This window comes from Portunus trituberculatus, chromosome 25, assembly GCF_017591435.1.
Source record: "Portunus trituberculatus isolate SZX2019 chromosome 25, ASM1759143v1, whole genome shotgun sequence".
Classification (NCBI taxonomy): domain Eukaryota; kingdom Metazoa; phylum Arthropoda; class Malacostraca; order Decapoda; family Portunidae; genus Portunus; species Portunus trituberculatus.
Genome location: NC_059279.1, coordinates 2,117,501 through 2,137,411, shown reverse-complemented (window position 1 = coordinate 2,137,411; position 19,911 = coordinate 2,117,501). Strand labels below are relative to the sequence as shown.

At 39.7% G+C, this 19,911-nt stretch overlaps 1 protein-coding gene across 3 annotated transcripts in view; it reads right to left on the bottom strand.

The window, feature by feature from the left end:
* LOC123508593 overlaps positions 1-19,911 on the bottom strand; it is a 55,487-nt gene that overhangs the window by 6,012 nt on the left and 29,564 nt on the right. For all 3 annotated transcript variants that reach the window (XM_045262368.1, XM_045262370.1, XM_045262369.1), the window contains exons 3-5: positions 9,256-9,385; positions 5,673-5,729; positions 4,785-4,889 (exon numbers count right to left, since the gene is read on the bottom strand). In XM_045262368.1, coding sequence (XP_045118303.1) covers positions 4,785-4,889; positions 5,673-5,729; positions 9,256-9,385 — 292 coding nt within the window. The remainder of the gene's footprint in view (positions 1-4,784; positions 4,890-5,672; positions 5,730-9,255; positions 9,386-19,911) is intronic.

Here is a 19,911-nt window from a genome sequence, read left to right as displayed (position 1 = left end):
TAGAAACTCAATAAATTAGTTACACAAGACCGTCCTTTTCTAAAACCAAATTGGCTATTTGATATTAATTTGTTGTCTTCAAGGAACTCGATCCATTGTCTCTTTATTATTCTTTCACACATCTTGCATATTACACTAGTTAATGATACCGGTCTATAATTTAAAGGTTCTTCCTTCATTCCGCTCTTATATATGGGAACCACCTAAGCTCTTTTCCATTCCACTGGTACTGTTCCATTTTCTATTGAGCATTTGATGATGTATATAGGACTTGCTAGTTCTTCCCTACATTCTTTCAGTATTCTGCCTGAGACTTCATCCGGTCCCATTGCCTTTTCTTCATCCAGTTCCTTCATTAATTCTTTTATTTCAAGCTTGGTTACTTTAATCTCTTTCATATAGATGTCTCTCTATTACCCTGTGGCCTCTCAAATTTGGATTCTTTAGTAAAGACCTCCTGGAATTTTTATTTAATAGTTCTGCCATACTTTTTGGGTCTTCCACCATCCCATTCTCTCCTTTTAACCTTTCTATTGTTTTTTTTTGCCTAATTTTTCCAAATATGAATCTATAGAACAATTTTGGTTGCTCCTTACATTTTTCGACAATGTCTTTTTTTAAGTTCTTTTCTCTTCCTTCCTCACCTTAACATATTCATTTCTTGCTGCTTTGAAGTTTTCCTTATTTGCTAGATTCCTATTTCTCCTCCACCTTTTCCATGCTCCATCTCTTTTCTCCTTTGCCTTGGCACACCTTGCATTAAACCAATCTTTCTTTCCTTCTTCTTTAGGTCTATATTTTGGGACATATTCCCTGACTCCTGTTTTTTATATTTCCAAAAATAAGTTATATTTGTCTTGCATTGTCTCTGAGTTTTCCATCTCCTCCCAGTCTATGTTTTTAAAATAGTGTGTGTGTATGTGTGTGTGTGGCCAGGTATAATTGATTTATTTGGTAGGTTAGGTCATATCAGCTGTGTGTGTGTGTGTGTGTGTGTGTGTGTGTGTGTGTGTGTGTGTGTGTGTGTGTGTATTCACCTAGTTGTAATTTTACAGGGCCTGGGCATCATACTCGTGTGGCCCTGTCCCCATATCTACACACATCCAACCTTCCTTTAAAACTATGCACACTCCTTGCTGACACCACCTCCTCACTCAAACTATTCCACACCACACATCTTTGTGGGAAACTACATTTCTTCACATCCTTCAAGCATATTCCCTTGGCTATCTTTTTACTATGCGATCTCATAGTTCTATTTAAATTTTCTTCTCTCAACATCATTTGCTCATCATCCACTTCATCCAGTCCGTTCAACAGTTTATAAACCTGTATTAAATCTCCTCTTTCTCTTCTTTGTTCCAAGGTAAGCAAATTCATTTCTTTTAATCTCTCCTCATAGGTCATTTCTGCCAATTCCGGAACCATTTTTGTTGCCATTCTCTGCAATCTCTCCAACTTCCTTATATGCTTCTTTTTATAAGGGGACCAAACCACTCCAGCATATTCCAATCTTGGTCTAATTACTGTACTAATTAATTTCTTCATCATATCTTTATCCATATAATGAAAGGCTAATCCAATATTTCTAATCAAATTATATGTTTCTCCAAACATCTTGTCAATATGAGCCTCAAACTGCCCATGGTCTTGTATTATCACTCCCAAATCCTTTTCCTTTTCCACCTTTTTCAACACTACTTCTTCACCCATCTTATATGACCCTCTTGGCCGTCTTCCACTCTTCCCCATCTCCATCACATGACTTTTGCTCAGATTAAATTCCATCTCCCACCTCTTGCTCCACTCCCAAATCTTATCCAGATCTGCCTGTAAAATTTCACAATCTTCTTCACTCTTCACACACCTACACAACTTCGCATCATCCGCAAACAAATTAATATAACTGTTTACTCCTCTGGCATATCATTAATATAGACAAGGAAAAGTATTGGTGCCAGCACTGAACCTTGTGGGACTCCACTCTCCACCACCAACCAGTCCGACTTTGCATCCCTTATTACCGTTCTCATCTCCTCCATCTCAAGTAGTTTTCCATCCACTTTAACACTTTTCCTTCAGTCCTCCATAAATCTCTAATTTCCATAGCAGTCTCATGTGAGGTACCTTGTCAAAAGCTTTTTTAAATCCAAATATACACAGTCCATCCATCCTCTCTCTCTTGTATTTTGTCAACCACTCTTGAATAAAAGCTCAGTAGATTTGTTACACATGACCTCCCTTTCCTAAAGCCAAATTGATGATCCGATAATAACTTATGATCCTCCAGGAACCGTATCCAATATTTCTTTATCACCCTCTCACAAATCTTACCGACCACACTTGTTAGAGACACAGGTCTATAGTTAAGAGGCTCTTCCTTACTGCCTCCCTTATAAATGGGCACCACTTCAGCTCTTTTCCACTCTACTGGTACTTCCCTGTTTCTAATGAGCACCTTATAATATCATATAATGGATCAATCAATTCTTCTCTACATTCCTTCAATAATTTTCCTGAAACTTCATCTGGTCCCATCGCTTTATCATCTTTAAGTTCCTCCAACATTTTATATAACTCCTTTTTAGGTATCTTAATGTCATCCATGTGCACATTTCCTTCTACATTCTGAGGCTTTACAAACATTGTTTCTTTAGTAAATACTTGTTGAAACCTATTATTTAGCAATTCCACGATATTCTTAGGGTCATCTACTATCCCTTGCTCTCCTTTTAATCTTTCAATGGACTCTCTCTTTTAAGTTTACCATTTATGAACCTGTAAAACAATTTTGGATGTTCCTTACTCTTGTCTACAATATCTTTTTCAAATTTTCTTTCTTCCTCCTCCTTACCCTCACATACTCATTTCTCGCCACTCTATAATTCTCCTTATTTAGTATATTCCTGCTCTTTTCCATCTTTTCCAAGCCACATCTCTTTTCTTTAGCCTTAACACAAGTTGCATTAAACCAATCCTTTCTTCCTTCCTCTCTCGGTTTATACTTTGGTACAAATTTCATAACTCCTTCTTTATAATATTTCATAAAAATCTCATATTTTTTTGCACTTCTCTGATTTGTAACATCTCCTCCCAATCTAATGTTCTGAAATAATTTTTCAAACTTTCTGTGTCCATCTTTCTATAATTCAATCTACCACTCCTGTATGTCTCATCTTTCCTTCGCTGTGTTATTGCCATCTGCATTTCCATAACCACATGATCACTCTTCCCCAATGGACATTTGTATTGTATATCCCCACATAGGTACACTTCTCTTGTTAACACCAAATCCAGTCTAGCCGGTTCATCATCTCCTCTATATCTAGTATTTTCCTTCACCCTCTGTTCCATCATATTTTCCATCATTAGATTAAGAAATCTCTCCCCATGCTTCCTCTCCAACACCACTTACTAGATTTTCCCAATCCACCTCCTTACAATTAAAATCTCCTACTAGTATCACCTTTCTTTTCCAGATAATACACTTTCCAAACTCTGTAAAGTATCCTTGATCATATTGTCGTATTCCCTTAATGTCCAAGAATTTGTTTTAGGAGGTACATAGGTCACCATGATTATTAATTCTTTTCCATCACTTTTTAACCTTATGCTTATCACTTCTGTGTTGTTCTTCCCATACCAAACCTTATCCACATTTATCTCCTTCTTCGTCATAATCATAACTCCTCCTCCACCTTTACCTCTCTATCCTTTCTCCATATATTATATTTATTATCCAAATTTACCTTTGTTTTTTCATGTAATTTTGTCTCAGTCAAACACACTATATCAGGCTTCTCCACCATCATATAGTCTTGCAATTCCAATCTACTTGACAGTATCCCATCTATATTAGTATACATTATGGTCCACCCACTGCTCCTCTAGGGGTTCCTCCGCATTCCTTCTTTCCACATACCACTTTCTGACTCTCTCTCCTATAACTCTCCAAAAAAACTTTTCTTTTTCCTCTTCAGACCATTCATCATTTTTCCTTCTCGCCTCTTCCAACAATTCCTTATATCTTCTCCTCTCTTCCTCATTTCTATTTTTTCTTACAAACACCTCTTTACAACCTTCTACCTCTCTTAATTTTGATGTTCTATATAAGATATCCTCCGCAGATTGTTGTGACTTCAGTACTACTTTAATCGGTCTCCTTGCTCCCTCCTTATACGGACCCAGTCTATGGATCTCTTCCACTTCTTCTTGTAGGTCTTTTTTTTCATCATCATTTAGATTTTTTAACAGATCTCTTACCGTTTTTAATTCTTCCTTAATTCTCTTAGGCTTATAAATTATATTTTGTTCTTTCATCCAAAATATTAACACACTTCTTTTCTGCTATTTCTCTTATCAATGTTTCCTTATTCTTCATAACATTAACTAGTTCCTTGGACCTTTCTTTTTTGTCTTCCTTCAACGGATCTTTAATTATTTCTTGCAATCCAACCATCTCTGCTTCCCTCGAATCAGTCCATTGTGTTTTCTTCAGTTCCCACTCCCTTTCAAACCTTTCATTCTGCTCACTGATCATTTCCTTAAAGTGTGTGTGTGTGTATTAATGTATGGACTGGAGTTAGTTTTTGGAGTGTTGGTGATTACATTTATTAAGTGATGTGTTCCATTGTGTGTATTTGCTGTTAAGGTGTAGTGAGTTTGTGTTGTTAGGAACTTGGGGTAAAGCATCAGATATTGATAGGTAGATAGATAGATATAGAAGGTGCTTTATTGCTTCATTGCCTGTTTGTCATGTGTGTCCAGGGTAACGGCAGGCTCACCTCTTCTCCGTGATGGCCCGCTGGACAGTTGATGAGGGCGAGGGAGCCTGAGATGAAGTCGTTCTGGACATCCACAATCACCAGAGCCGTCACTGGCCGCACCACCTGCAGCGGACACCAGCACAGGTAAGGTCATGTATCCTACTAGTATTCTGCCTTACTCTTGATTAGTATACCTCTAATTAATCTTTCCTCACCTGTTCTATACACCAATACAGGTAGATTAGATTTCCTACTGGTATTCTGAATCACTTCTGTCATTGTTCTCTTTTCCAAATGATTACTAATATCCCTCCTATTCCTTATGCCTTTCTTTACTTTCCTTGCCACCTACACCACAACCAACTCACAGCTAATATTATGTTCCCTACTAGTGTTCTGCTGTACTCTTGTCATTTCTTTCCTTTCCAAATGATTACTGATACATTTCTCCTTAATACCTGTGTTTTCTTCACCACCTACACCACACACACCAACTCACTGGTAATATTATGTTCTGTACTAGTATTCTGCTGTATTCTTGTCATTACTCTCTTTGCCAAATGATTGCTAGTATGTTTCTCGTTAATACCTGTGTTTTCTTCACCACCTACACCACACACACCAACAAACAGGTAATATTAAGTTCCCTATTAGCGTTTTGTCTCATTTCTGTCTTAATTCTTAGTCTTGTATGATTTCTTCTACTTATTTAAACTTTATACTTAATGTTTCTTTATAGTTTATGTTATACATCAAGTGAATATTCTACACATGTCTATCTACTGCTCTTCAAGTTACTGTGGCATATTTATTGACTACTGCGTTTTATATCTCAACCAGTTGAGTTCTTATATTCATTTCCTTGGTGGAAGTAAAGAGTGTTGGATCCCTCATGCCATCACTCACCTGTTTGATCCACTTCTGCCAGCAATACCTGAACTCCTCCTTGTCAATGACGTGATCCTGCAACAAAGAACACAGGCAAAGGTCACACTCGGCCACTATTCATATGTTTATAGTTGTGTCATTTTTTTGTCTTTTTTTTTTATTTTATTGTTTTGTGTTGAGTGTGTTTGGTTTTCTCTTCCTTCAGTTCTTTTTTCCTTTCCTTCCTTCCTTTCTTTCTTTCTTTTTTTTCCTTTTATTCTTTCTTTCTTTCTTTAGTTGCTTCATTTTGCTTCTTGTTTTTTGTAATCATTATTATTAACTTTTATATCTTACTAGTTTTGTCTGCTCTCTCTCTCTCTCTCTCTCTCTCTCTCTCTCTCTCTCTCTCTCTCTCTCTCTCTCTCTCTCTCTCTCTCTCTCTCTCTCTCTCTCTCTCTCTCTCTCTCTCTCTCTCTCTCTCTCTCTCTCTCTCTCTCTCTCTCTCTCTCTCTCTCTCTCTCTCTCTCTCTCTCTCTCTCTCTCTCTCTCTCTCTCTCTCTCTCTCTCTCTGTGTGTGTGTGTGTGTGTGTGTGTGTGTGTGTGTGTGTGTGTGTGTGTGTGTGTGTGTGTGTGTGTGTGTGTGTGTGTGTGTGTGTGTCCCCTTCCAGTTTTTTACACCAGATGACACTCCCTCTCCCTTTCTCTCTCCCTCCCTCTCCCTCTTCCTGTCCCTTTCCCTGTCCCTCTCTTGAACACCTGTCCTTGGCCCACCTGCTAATCATGGGCACTCCCATCACCTGTGCTGCCTCACCTGTGTTTAGAAGCAATAGAGATGATGTATGAAGTGAGGAGGAGGAGGAGGGAGGAGAAAGAAATTAACAAGTGGAGGAGGACGAGGAGGAGGAAGGGATTAACAGGAGGAAAGGAATGAAGAGGTGAAGGAATGGGAGGAAGAATATTAAGAGGAGGAGGTAAGAGTGGAGAACTGAAGGAAGACGCAGAGGAAAAGAAAAATAAGATAAGGAGAAGGAAGAGGAATAAGAAAGAAATTAACAAGAGAGAGAGAGAGAGAGAGAGAGAGAGAGAGAGAGAGAGAGAGAGAGAGAGAGAGAGAGAGAGAGATTAGCTCAATATTAAGAGTGGAAGAGGAAGAAAAATAACAAAAGGAAGAGAAAGAAAACAAAGGAGGAAGGAAGGAAGAAATAGAGAGAGAGAGGAGGAGAAGAGAAGTGAAGGGGAGGATAAGATAAATGGACGTGATAAAGAAGACTGATGTATATTAGACAAGAAAAAAGGGGAGAGAGAGAGAGAGAGAGAGAGAGAGAGAGAGAGAGAGAGACAAAATGCAAAAAAATAGTAAATAGATAAAAAAAAACTTGATTATCTGAGAAGAAAATGGTGGATAAGAGATACAACAAGGATAGAAGGAAGAAGAGAAGGACAGAAAAGAAGAATTTAACGAGAAAAGAAAACAAAAGTGAATTGAATAGAAAGGAATAAGAAGAAGAGGAGAAGGATAAGAAGATAAATCACGAAAACAAGAGAGAAAGAGAAACGAGAAACGATGAGAACCAAGGAAGAGAAAGGAAGAAAATAACAAGGGAAACAAAAGAATAGGTACAAATTATGACCACGCGTGATGGGCGAGAAGAAGGACGAAATAAGGCGCGAGAAGGAAGGACGAAATTTGACGCGGGAAGGAAGGACGAAATTTGACGCGGGAAGGAAGGACGAAATAAGACGCGAGAAGGAAGGACGGAATAAGACGAAGATGGAATGTTACCCCGGACAAAATTGCGGAAAGGAAGAAAACTGACAAAGGCTGCACGATATTCTGACATGAGGTGGAGTCAGGACACGGGGAAAAATGGGGAAAATAAAGATTGACCGCTCGAGTTTTAGAAATCGAGGTTCCCGGCTACACACGACACGGGTTTCCTCTGATGGTGCGTCTTGGTTTAAGGTGAAACGCGTTGTTCTCTCACCATCACTAACTTCCAAAGGCTCTAGTTGAAGATAGCCGTGTTTTCGGGGATATTTTATGATTCTGGTGGTGGATTGGCAAAATTTCTGGTTTATTATAAAGAGAAATTGTCTTGAAAACCCAACTATTCGTCTCTGTGGCCTTGAAAATTGTCATGATGAGAGAGTTTGTGATTACGGACGTTAGTTTGTCGAGTGAGTCAGTGAATGTTGTTATCATAAAGTTAACCCCTTCAGTACCATGACGTGTTTCTTTATTCGTTCTGCTTACTATTTGGTGATTTTATACAGCTTCAGAAACTCATGTGGGGTGTTTAAAAAAGTGAAGACTGTTGTCATTAATCTTCTGACCTCCATAGACCCTTCCTAATGTCAATTAAATGGTCTAATCGTACACAAATCTCAAGGTAAAAATGTGTCCTAATATTGAAGAGGTTCTGTGGTCTTGTTAACCATTTATAAGTTAGTTTAGGATAAGTGGCGTGAAGGGAACGAGTTTGCGAGTAAGTAAATGTTATTACCTTAAAAGTTAGATGGACATGCTATACACTCATGAGTTTTAATGCAAGTGGCGTGACAGGAGTGAGTGAGTTTGCCAAATAAATGTTATCGAAGAGTTAGAAGGACCCGTTAACCGTTTATAAGTTTTTTTTTTATAAGTGTCGTGAAGGGAGTGAGTTTGTTGCATCTATTGTTATCGTAAAGTCAGATGGACCCGTTAACCGTTTATGATTTTTTTTTTTTTTTTTTTTTTTTTTTTGTGAGTTTGTGAGTTTGTTGCATCCAGTTATCGTTAGGTTAGATGGACCCGTTAATCACTTATGAGTTTTTTTTTCATATAAGTGACGTTAAAGGAGTGAGTTAGCCAAATAAACGTTATCGTATTCGTCTATAAGTTATTATTTTTTTATATAAGTGACGTGAAGGGAATGAATTTGTTGCATCTATAGTTATCGTCAAGTCAGATGAACCTTTCAACCACTTACGAATGCGCTTTTGAATATAAATAGGTTGACTTACAATTTACGTTATAACTCCCGATTTTTTTAAGACACGAGTTTGTTATCTGTATGAATTAGAATATGGAGATCGATGTGAAATAATGTAGGTTAAAAAAAATGTTAGGAAGCGTTAGAAGAAAGGTGAGGTGAAAAGTTACATTAGAAAAAGACTCGTGCCTCACTTCTCGTAATGGGAAGGGAATTACAGGAAGGAGCAAATTAAATAATGTAGGTTAAAAAGAAAAGAAAATAGTTAGGAAGCGTTAGAAGTAAAGTGAGGTGAAAAGTTACATAAAAAAAAAAGACATGCCTCGCTTCTCGTAATGGGAAGGAAATTACAGATGAGAATATGGAAATTGAAATGAAAGAAAAAAGTAAAGAAAATAATTAGACACGAGGGAGAAACAAGAAGAAAGTTATCTTATGTGAGAGAAAGAAAAAAATTACTAGATAAAGTTAACGAGAAAGAGAGAAAGAAAGGCGCTGGAAGGAAGTCTTGTGAAAAAAAAAAAAAGTTAAGTTTAAAGACACGCTAAGAGATGCTTGCCATAGTTTAGGTTGCCCACTTGTCTAGTTTTGGTTGCCTTCTTGCCTTAGTGTTGGTTGCCCACTTGCCTTAGTGTTGGGTGCCCACTTGCCTTGTTGGTGTCGAAGATGGTGAAGATGGTGTTGAGCATGGACGTCTCCACTGGGTATGGTTTGCCTCGCTCGTTGCGGAACAGCGCTCGACACAACGCGGAGAACTCGCTCTGGTTGAGGAAGCCATCCCTGGAGGAGAGATAAGAAGTGAAGTAAGTAAAGGTAATAGATAGAAGCATTATACAGGGGAGGAACATTTAGTGAAGGAAGGAAGGATATGGAAAATAGTTAAAAAAATGTCAGAAAGAAGTGAAATGAATAGAAATGATAGAGTGAACCATTATAGATTAACATTTAATTGAAGAACTGTTGGTAAGGAAGGAAGGATGTAAAAAATAGTAAAAAAAAATGTCAGAAAGAAGTGAAATGAATAGGAATGATAGAGTGAAGCCTTATAGATGAACATTTAATTGAGGAACTGTTGGTAAGGAAGGAAGGATGTAAAAAAAAAAAAAATGTGGGTTTGTTAGTGGTTTTACAAGACATACTTTATTTAATTATTTGTTTTATTTCATTTATTTTTTTTTTTTATTTTAGCGATACGTGAACAGGATTTCTGCACCAAAAAGAAAAAAAGACTAAAAACAAATATTCTAAATCAACAACAGAAAAAATAAAGAAGATAAAACAACAGAAGAAAACATCCCCTTTAAAAAACTCAACTGATAACGTCCGTGACCTTTCAAACTAGTAATGAGATCCCGAACGAAACGCTTCAAAAGACCATCCCGCTCCCACTCCCCCTCCCCCTCCCACTCCCACTCCTCATTCTTTCTCTTTCCCTTTCATCATGTCTTCTTCCCTCACGCCTATCATATATTCCCTTCTTCTCCTCCTTCCTTCCTATCTCCTTTCCTTTCTCCCGTCCTTCCTTTCCTCTTTCCTTTCTCCCGTCCTTCCTTCCTTTCTTTCTTTCTTTCTTTCTTTCTTTCTTTCTTCCTTCCTTCCTTCCTTTCTCCCGTCCTTTTTTTCTTTCCTTCCTTCCTTCCTTCCTTCCTTCCTTCCTTCCTTCCTTCTTGTTGCTCTCCGTTCTCTCCTTATGCAGGCTGCTGAAGGAGTGAGCCTGGAACACTGGAGAGAACAGGACCTACGAAGCGGTACAAAGCGTAAAAGGTCAAGAAGAAGAAGAAAAAGAAGACCCCCGCTGCCCGCTTTCCGTTCCCTGCATTCAGTCAATCCTGCGGCGGCGGGTGGGTGGCTGGGAGTGGAGGGCGATCTGGGGGGAGGGAATAGCGGCCGTCTCTGAGTCTGAAGAAGCTCCCTCTCTTGACGTGTCCCGCTATTTGGAGCAATCTGAGTCTCATTTCTCCTTAGTAATTTTAGGATCAATAGGATGAGAATGTTGGAGCGTGGCTTGGTTTTGTTGCAGAGAGAGAGAGAGAGAGAGATGACGAAAGTGGAGGAGGGAAAGGAAGAAAGGAATCAAGGAATATGAAAAGAGGATGAGAGGAAAAAATAAATAAGAAATTTTTTTTTTTTTTTTGCTATGATAAAGGTAGGAAGAGAAGGGGATAATAAAGACAGGAAGAGGGAAGAGGAGGAAGAAAATGGGACAATGGAGAGAAAGAAGAGAGAAAAATGAAAAGGTGGAGATTAGTAAATGGTAAAATGGAAGAGAGAGAGAGAGAGAGAGAGAGAGGGCAGCCATATTGAATTTCTCATCATATTGTTCCATGGTTCGGCTTTTCAGTGTTGCCAGATTTTGTTCTCAGGTGTGAGGTGAGGTCAGGTGTGACGTCACTGGTACACGTCACTGTTGCGTCACCTGATGGCTTGATAGGTCTCTCTCTCTCTCTCTCTCTCTCTCTCTCTCTCTCTCTCTCTCTCTCTCTCTCTCTCTCTCTCTCTAACAATTTACTTATCTCTTCCTTGTCATTTTCATCCTTTTTCTCTTCTTTCTCCTCTTCCTTGCCATTTTTTTTTTTTTTTTTTTTCGTTTTCTCTTCTCTCCACAATCTCATTTCCTTACCTCTCTTCTGTCTTCATTCTTCCTTCTTCCTGTCTTTCTTATCCCTCTCTCTTTCCCTCCTCTTCCCATCCCTACCGTAACAAAATATAGATTTCTTAGTCTTTTTTCTTTCTTATCCTCTCTTCATCCTCCGCGATTCCTTTTCTTCCTTTGTTTTGTTTTGTTTTTTCTTCTCTTTCGTCATGTATTCCTCCCTCACGCCCATCATATATTCCCTTCTTTGTCGTCCTTCCTTCCACCCTTCCTTCTTACACTTTTCTTGTTTTCTTCCTTCCTTCCTTCCACTCTATTCCTTCCTTCCTCCCTCCCACCCTCCCTCCCTCCCTCCCTCCATCGTTCCACCTTCCTTCTTTCCTTTCTTTCTTCTTTTCTTCTTTTCAGCCTTCCCCTTTCCATCCTTCCATACTTCTTTCCTTCCTTTCTTCTTTCCTCCTCCTCCTCCCTCCCTTCCATCTATCCTTTCTTTCTTTCTTTCCTTCTTTCTTTCTTTCTTTCTTTCTTTCTTTCTTTCTTTCTTTCCTTCCTTCCTTCCTTCCTTCTTTCCTTCCTCCCTCCCTTTCATCCTTCCATCCTTCTTCCTCCCTTTCTTCCATTTAGCTTCTCTTCTTTCCCTCAATCTGATGGTGCGGTATAAGACGTGAATTTATTGCCATGACCTGCACTAACCTTGCAAAGAAGATTTTCCCACCCATTCTGTCTTTATTTCCATTTTCTTTTTGTCTATGAAAGGAAAACGGGAAATTTTTGTATCGATGGTGGGGAGTGGGGTGAATACTGTGGCTATCTTCCCCCACCCCCTTTTTTTTTTTTTTTTTTTGTGTGTGTGTGTGTGTGTGTGTGTGTTTTACTCTTGTTTCCATTTTCCGGTAATAATTTTATCCTCGTTCAGTTTCATTGTGTAAACGTGAGACAGACAGACAAGCAAAAATGACAAATATCCTTAAATAGTCAATTTTTTATTAAGATGACAAATATCTCCTGCATACATTTGTAACCCCTTCAGTACCGGGGAAACATTTTCATATTTATTCTACTTACTATTTGTCAATTTTTATACAGCTTCAGAAACTTGTGCTGATTAGAATAAGTGAAGACTGTCCATTAATCTTCTGACCTCCATAGACCCTTCCGAATGTAAATAAAATCGTCTAATCACACTCAAAATTGATGATAAAAACACGATCCAGTACTGAAGGGGTTAAAAGCAACAAATATTGGGAGGGGAAGAGAGGAAATAATCCAGAGAGAGAGAGAGAGAGAGAGGGGGGTAAATATGGTCCTTCCTGCTGGTAAAGAACAGGTAACCCTCCTTACCTGTGTGTACCTGTCTATCTACCTCTCCACTACAATACCTGGTGATTAATTGGAAGATAGATGAAGATAGGTAGACTGGACAGGTGAGGCACAACAGATAAGAGGAGGAAGGAAAAGAAGAAGAAAATGAAAGAAACAGGAGGAGGAGGTGACAATAATAGAAGAGAGGGGAAGAGGAGAGCGAAAAAAGAGATAAGAAAAATAAGTGCACACCGCAAGGACAGATTCAAACTGGGAGGGTGCCAAGGTACGATAACAGCCTTTTATAACCATCACCAATACGATACTAGGGTTTATATTCCCAATCACCTCTGCGCTTCACCTCCACTATTTCTAAAGGCTTTACTTGAGTTTACACGAGTTTTTAAAGGTGTTTTTTTTTTTCTTCTTTTTTTTACGGTTGTAGAGGCAGAGTGACAAGATTTCTACATCGTTAACCTGAGAAACACTTGAAAACCCCGCTAATCATCCCTGTGGCCTTGGAAAATAGAAAATAGTCGTGATGAGAGAGCAAAACATTTCAGAAGACCAGAAGACAGACATTAGACCCTCCCTATCAAATATAACAAAACAAAACAGCTCACCTCAATCCCCACCCTATTGCTCCACCTATCACCCACCCACACCACGAGCACGAGGGGCATTTAGGGGTCATGTTGGCGTGTCCCGGGGCTGTAGTGGCGTGAGGGGCGATCAGAACACTCGGAGGTCATTCAGCGGACCAATCACGAAGTCCGGACTGAGGGGAGAGCGAGGGGAAGAGGAAGGAGGGAGGGAGATGAGAGGGGGAGGAGGAGGTACGGATTGGAAAGGAAAGGAAAAAGAAAGAAGAGAGATGAGAGCGAGAGAAAAAGGAAAGGAGGGAGGGAAGGGAGATGAGAGGGGAGAAGGAGGTATGGATTGAAAAGAAGGGAGGGAAGAGGAAGAGAAGGGTTAATGAGAGGGGAATGGGAAAAAGAGAAAAGGGAGGAGATATGGATGAAAGAGAATTGGAAATGAAGGAAAAAAAAGAAAAAGAAAGAAGATAAGAGGGGAAAGGAGGGAAGAGGAAGAGAAGGGATGATGAGAGGGAAGGGGGAGGGAGATGAGAGGAGAAAAGGAGGGAAAGGAGTGAAAAAGGAGGGAAAAAGAAAAAGAAGTTGCAGATAAGAAAAGGGAGATGATGAGAGGGGAAAAAAGGAAGGAAAGGAAGGAAAAAAAAGATAAAAAAGAAAGAGAAGTTACAGATAGGAAAATGGAGATGATGAGAGGGGAACGGGAGAGGAAGGAAAATAAAAGGGGAAAAGGAGGTACGAAGGAAAGAGGAGGAATGGAAACAAGGGAAATAGAGGGAACAATAGCTCAAGATTAAAAGAAAGGAGGGAATGGAAGAAAAGATAGAAGGAAATAACAGAAGAGAGAGAAAAGAGAGAGAGGGTAATATGGATAAAAGAGAGAGAGATAATGATAAATAGGAAAGGGGAGAGAAGAGAGACAGGGAACAATATGTATGAGAAAGAGAGATAGAGCAAGGGGAGACATAATAAATGAAAGAAAATTTAGGGCAAAGATGAAAAAAAAAAAGAGAGAAATAAGGAGGAAAAAGATGAAGGGAACAAGAGAAGATAATAGAGAATAAAGGGAAGAAATAAGGACAGAGGGAAAGATGAGAGAGTAAAGATAAAGAGGATTTAGGCCAAAGGAGAAGAGGAAGAAGGAAGAATAAGAAGAATGGAAGGAGAGGAAGGGGTGATGATAGGGGAAGGGGAAGAGAAGGAAACGAAACAGAATAAGAAAAAGAACACGATGATGAAAGGATTATTAGAGAAGAAAGATAAGGAAAACGGAAACACAAAGATATAAACGAAATAAAAAGGAAATAAGAGATAAATAACAAAAAGGGAAGGGAAGAAGAAAGAAAGGAAACAGAAAATAAGAAAAAAAAACAATGACGAAAGGATTAGAGAAGAACAGAAGAAAGATAAGGAAAACGGAGACACAGACATAGACGAAATAAAAAGGAAATAAGAGATAAATAAGAAAAAAAAAAAAACGAAGGAATTAGACGAGGATAAAAAAATAGTTATAAAAGGGAAGGAGGGAAAGCAAAGGTCAAAGGTCAAAGGTCATAGGAGGTCAAGAGGAAGGTAAGAGTGTTATGTTTTGGCTTTTATAGGCAGTTTATGGTTAGTATAGGACAGGTGAGGGTGACACGTGTAGGCCTAACTGTGAGGAGGCGTAGGAAGGGGACACGTTGATAGAATGACTGACGCAACACAACTCTGGTAAATCCTCATCTCTCTCTCTCTCTCTCTCTCTCTCTCTCTCTCTCTCTCTCTGGTTCTAATTTCTTGTACTTTGTGTTTTTTCTTCTCTATCAATTATCCTTCAATTATGTATTCATTTATTCTCTCTCTCTCTCTCTCTCTCTCTCTCTCTCTCTCTCTCTCTCTCTCTCTCTCTCTCTCTCTCTCTCTCTCTCTCTCACTGCTCACTAAATCAAGAAAGGAAGCAGAGAGAGAGAGAGAGAGAGAGAGACCAGACCAAACACGCAGCAAATCACAAACACATAACATAGACGATAATTAATTAACCCAAATGAGGAGGAAACAAAAGAGGAACCAGCCTTTTTTAGTCACGTCTTAGAAAAAAATTAAGAAATGAGAAAAATATATAAAGAAAAGAGATACAGAAACTTTTATTCCCCGGCAGGTTAAGTAAGAGATGTTAGGGTGGGAGGGACGTGGGAGCTCTCAGCATTGTTACCTTTCCCCCGAGAAAAAAAAAAGAAAGAAAATTAGAAAAAAATATATATAGAAAAAAGGGAGATTCAGAAACTTTTATTCTCCGGCTGGTTAAGTAAGAAATGTTAGGGTGGGAGGAACGTGGGAGCTCTCAGCATTGTTACCTTCCCCAGAGCGCTATTAGCAAGGCAGCGGTGGTGGTGGCCTCGCGTGCCGCCTGATGACAGAAATAACATAGTGCCCCATGATTTGCAGCGAGACCTCCATTTTCTGTGGAGTGAAATGCCCAAATGACGCACTAATAATACACTTGGGCCTGCTTGCTCTCTCTCTCTCTCTCTCTCTCTCTCTCTCTCTCTCTCTCTCTCTCTCTCTCTCTCTCTGATTAATCATTTACACCTTCCATTTTTTTAGACAGACAGAGAGAGAGAGAGAGAGAGTCACACTTATCTCTAATTAATTTTCTCACACCCCTCACTGACCTGTTCCCCTCATCTCTTACCCCTCCTCCTCTACCCATCCCTCTCCCCTCCCCTCCCTTCCCCTCACTTCTCCCTTAAAGCACTCTTCCCCTTCCTCTTCCCCTCACACATACTTCATATCTGTTCCTCGTTGCTTCCCCTCACTTCCTCTCCCCTCCCCTCATTTCTCCTTCCTTTTCTACTGCTGACACAATTTCTCCTCCTCCTCCTCCTCCTCCTCCTCCTCCTCCTCGTCCTCGTCCTCTCCCTCCTCCTCCCATTCCCTTCTACCTCTTCCCCTCCTTTATCTTCCCTCCCCTCTCCCTCTCTCCCCTTTCCCCCCTCTCTCCCCTCTTTGTGGGTGCAAGACAAGGATAAGGTCAAGGTTGTGAAGGTCATTGAGAGGAATTATATGACTCTAAAGAGAGATAGTGTGTGTGTGTGTGTGTGTGTGTGTGTGTGTGTGTGTGTGTGTGTGTGTGTGTGTGTCTAGGTGTGTGTATGTGGGTGGTAAGGGAGCTCTCTCTCTCTCTCTCTCTCTCTCTCTCTCTCTCTCTCTCTCTCTCTCTCTCTCTCTCTCTCTCTCTCTCTCTCTCTCTCTCTCTCTCTCTCTCTCTCTCTAAACTGCAATTATAGAAGTTACCGGAAGTAGGAGAAAAAATTAAGAAAGAAAAAAAAGTGAAGAGGGGAAGTAATCCAGAGAGAGAGAGAGAGAGAGAGAGGGGGGGGGTAAATATGGCCCTCCTTCCTACAGGTAAAGAACAGGTAACCCTCCTTACCTGTGTGTACCTGTCTATCTACCTCTCCACTACAATACCTGGTGATTAATTGGAAGGTAGATGAAGGCAGGTAGGCTGGACAGGTGAGGCACAACAGATAAGAGGAAGAAGGAAAAGAAGAAGAAAATGAAAGAAACAAGAGGAGGAGGAGGAGGAGGAGGAGGAGGAGGAGGAGGAGGTGACAATAATAGAGAGAGGGGAAGAGGAGAGCGAAAGAAAGGGATAAGAAAAATAAGTGCAATAAGAATAAGAGGAAGAAGAGAAGGGGAGGAGGAGGAGGAGGAGGAGGAGTAAGAAAATGGGATGAAGGAAAAAAAGAAGAGGAGGAGGAGGAAGAGGAGATATAAAGAAAAAAAAACAGGAAAAAAGATGAAAAGAGGAGGAGGAAGAGAAAGAGGATTAGCAAGAGAATGGGAAGGATGAAAGGAAAAAAAACATACAAAAGAAAGACAAAAATGAAGAGGAGGAGGAAGACAAAATGCTAGAAGAAAAGAAAGAAGAGAAAGAGGAATAAGAAAAAAATAGAATAAAAGGAAGAGGAGGGGGAATAGGGAAAAAAATTGAATAAAAGGAGGAGGAAGATGAATAGAAAAAAATGAGAATAAAGAAGGGGGAGGAGGAATAGGATAAAATGAGAATAAAAGGAAGAAAAGGAGAAGGAATAAGGAAAAAAGACAGAAAAACACACGAAAAAAGTAGAAGAAGAAGAAGAAAAGTAAGAAGAAAAGGAGTAGAAGGAAAAAGAAAAAATTGAGAAAAAAAATATAAAAAATGAGAAGAGGAGGAGGAGGAGGAGGAGGAGGAGGAGGAGGAGGATCGATACTCAGCTACCCAGGACCAACTTTCTTACACGCACGGGTGATTACATGAGGTTGTGTGCGTGGCCGTGTACGTATGTGTGTACGTGTCTGTGTGTGTGTGTGTGTGCGTGTACTTGGAGGGGGTGCGTGTTGGCGTGCGTGTGTGCGTGTCGCGGCTTGTGGTTAATGGCGTGTGTGGTGAGTGCGGTGTTCATGTACACTGTACATGCTGGTGTGAATTGCCGGTGTGTGTGTGTGTGTGTGTGTGTGTGTGTGTGTGTGAGAGAGAGAGAGAGAATACCTTTCAAAATTCTATCTAATCTTGTACACGCACCACACACACACACACACACACACACACACACACACACACACACACACACACACACACACACACACACACACACACACACACAGGTAAAATTACTCGCTGCAGCAGCCAATATTTGTATCCTTCAGGTATACACGTGTGTGTGTGTGTTGTGTGTGTGTGTGTGTGCGTAAAAATTTGTGTGCGTGACCTCTAACCTCTTGGGCCTTCTATCACCTCCCTTCTTCACCTGCATGTACACACACACACACACACACACACACACACACACACACACACACACACACACACACACACACACTGCAATAAGCCTTTTCGTACATAGAATTCCCGGTAAAAATTTAAACCAGAACTTTAGTTAAAACTCATGAATTCTGTCTCACTTCCCCTTTGCCGCCAGACACACAGACACACGGTACATACAGACATACATACACACATGCTTTCATATTATAATAAGTAACATTCAAACCTTCGCACCTTTAATTATCTATAAACTCTAAACTTTTTTTGTATAATCCCTTTCCTTTTAACGCCTTCAGTACCATGACGCGTTTCCATATTCATTCTGGTGACTGTTTGGTGATTTTATACAGCTTCAGAAACTCATGTGGGGATTAAAATAGTGAAGACTGTGGCCATTAATCTTCTGACCTCCATAGCCCTTTGCTAATGTACACAAATCTCAAGGTAAAAATGTGTCCCAGTACTGAAAGGGTTAATCTCTATAAGTTTTGATGTTTCTTTGTATATAACTTAATCTAAACTGACTTTTCTGTATGCTCTAACATTTTTTCTCTCTTTTTTTTTTTGTAGAGGTGACACTTGCCAAGGTAAAGAAAATAAGAAAATAAGTAAGTAAAAAAAAAAAAAAACTGTCTAAATACAAGTGTCAGTAAAATAGAAACGTTTAAGTCAGTAAATAGAAACGTTTGCCAATGAGGAAAAGAATATTACCCAAAACTTACGGAAACCATTTTGTTCTCAGTAGCAAGGCAGTAAACAAACACCTTAAATATACACACACACACACACACACACACACACACACACACACACACACACACACACACACACACACACACACACACACACACACACACACACACACACTCTCTCTCTCTCTCTCTCTCTCTCTCTCTCTCTCTCTCTCTCTCTCTCTCTCTCTCTCTCTCTCTCTCTCTCTCTCTCTCTCTCTCTGTCAACACTACAAAACGTAATCTCTCTTATTTCTTTTATTTTATTTTTTTTTGTGGGTAGAGAAGGAAATTAAGATAACGAATGACTGTAATTAATCTCTGGTACTTGATATAATGTAAGAAAAGTAGATAATTACAGTCATTTACTCCTCTTAACAGCACTATTACTGTACCAACTTCATAAATCTCTACTCTGAATTTGTCTACTCTTTTCGTGACAGTAGATTTGTCTGTGTAGGGCGTGGAACAGAAGAGCATCGTATAATTGTGTTGTGTAATTCGTTCATCTATTTTGTTACTGTTTCCTCACCTGTCTTCCTCTAATTGCTGTTTCCTCACCTGTCTTCCTCTCATTGCGTTTTCCTCACCTGTCTTTCTCTCATCTTTTTGTCTTGTTACATCATATCACCGAGCTCTCTCTCTCTCTCTCTCTCTCTCTCTCTCTCTCTCTCTCTCTCTCTCTCTCTCTCTCTCTCTCTCTCTCTCTCTCTCTCTCTCTCTCTCTCTCTCTCTCGCTCTCTCATTTTTGTCACTTGATTTGCTTTTACCTTTCAGTTTTTCCTTTGTCAATTCACCAATCTGCCATTATTTGATTTTGCTTTTTTTTCACTATTAAATGTATTTTTTGTTACTTCATCTCACCTCGTCTTAAAATTACCTTTCTTTTCTCACCTAGTCGCCTTTTTTATTTATTCATTTATTTGTCTATCCGTTTTTATATTTATTTATGTATGTATTTGTTTAGTCTTATGTAAGGGCTTCTAGTCAAGGGCAACAAAAAGGTAGAAAAAAAGGCCTTTCCATAGAGGAGGGCCAAAAGGGTTATCCGTAATTACCTTGTCACGTCGCCTAGTCGCTGCGTCACGTCAGTTTGTCACGTCACGTATTCACTGTATCACGTCACCTAGTCATCTTCACCTTGTCACTTCATACCTCGATGGCTCAATTAGCTACCTTGTTCTCTGCCTTGTCACCTTACCTAATCACCTGGTCACCTGTCCTTGTCACCTTGTCATCTGCCTTTTGTCACCTCACATAGGCCCATATTCTGAAACGCTTTGCTGTCTCCCCATCACTGT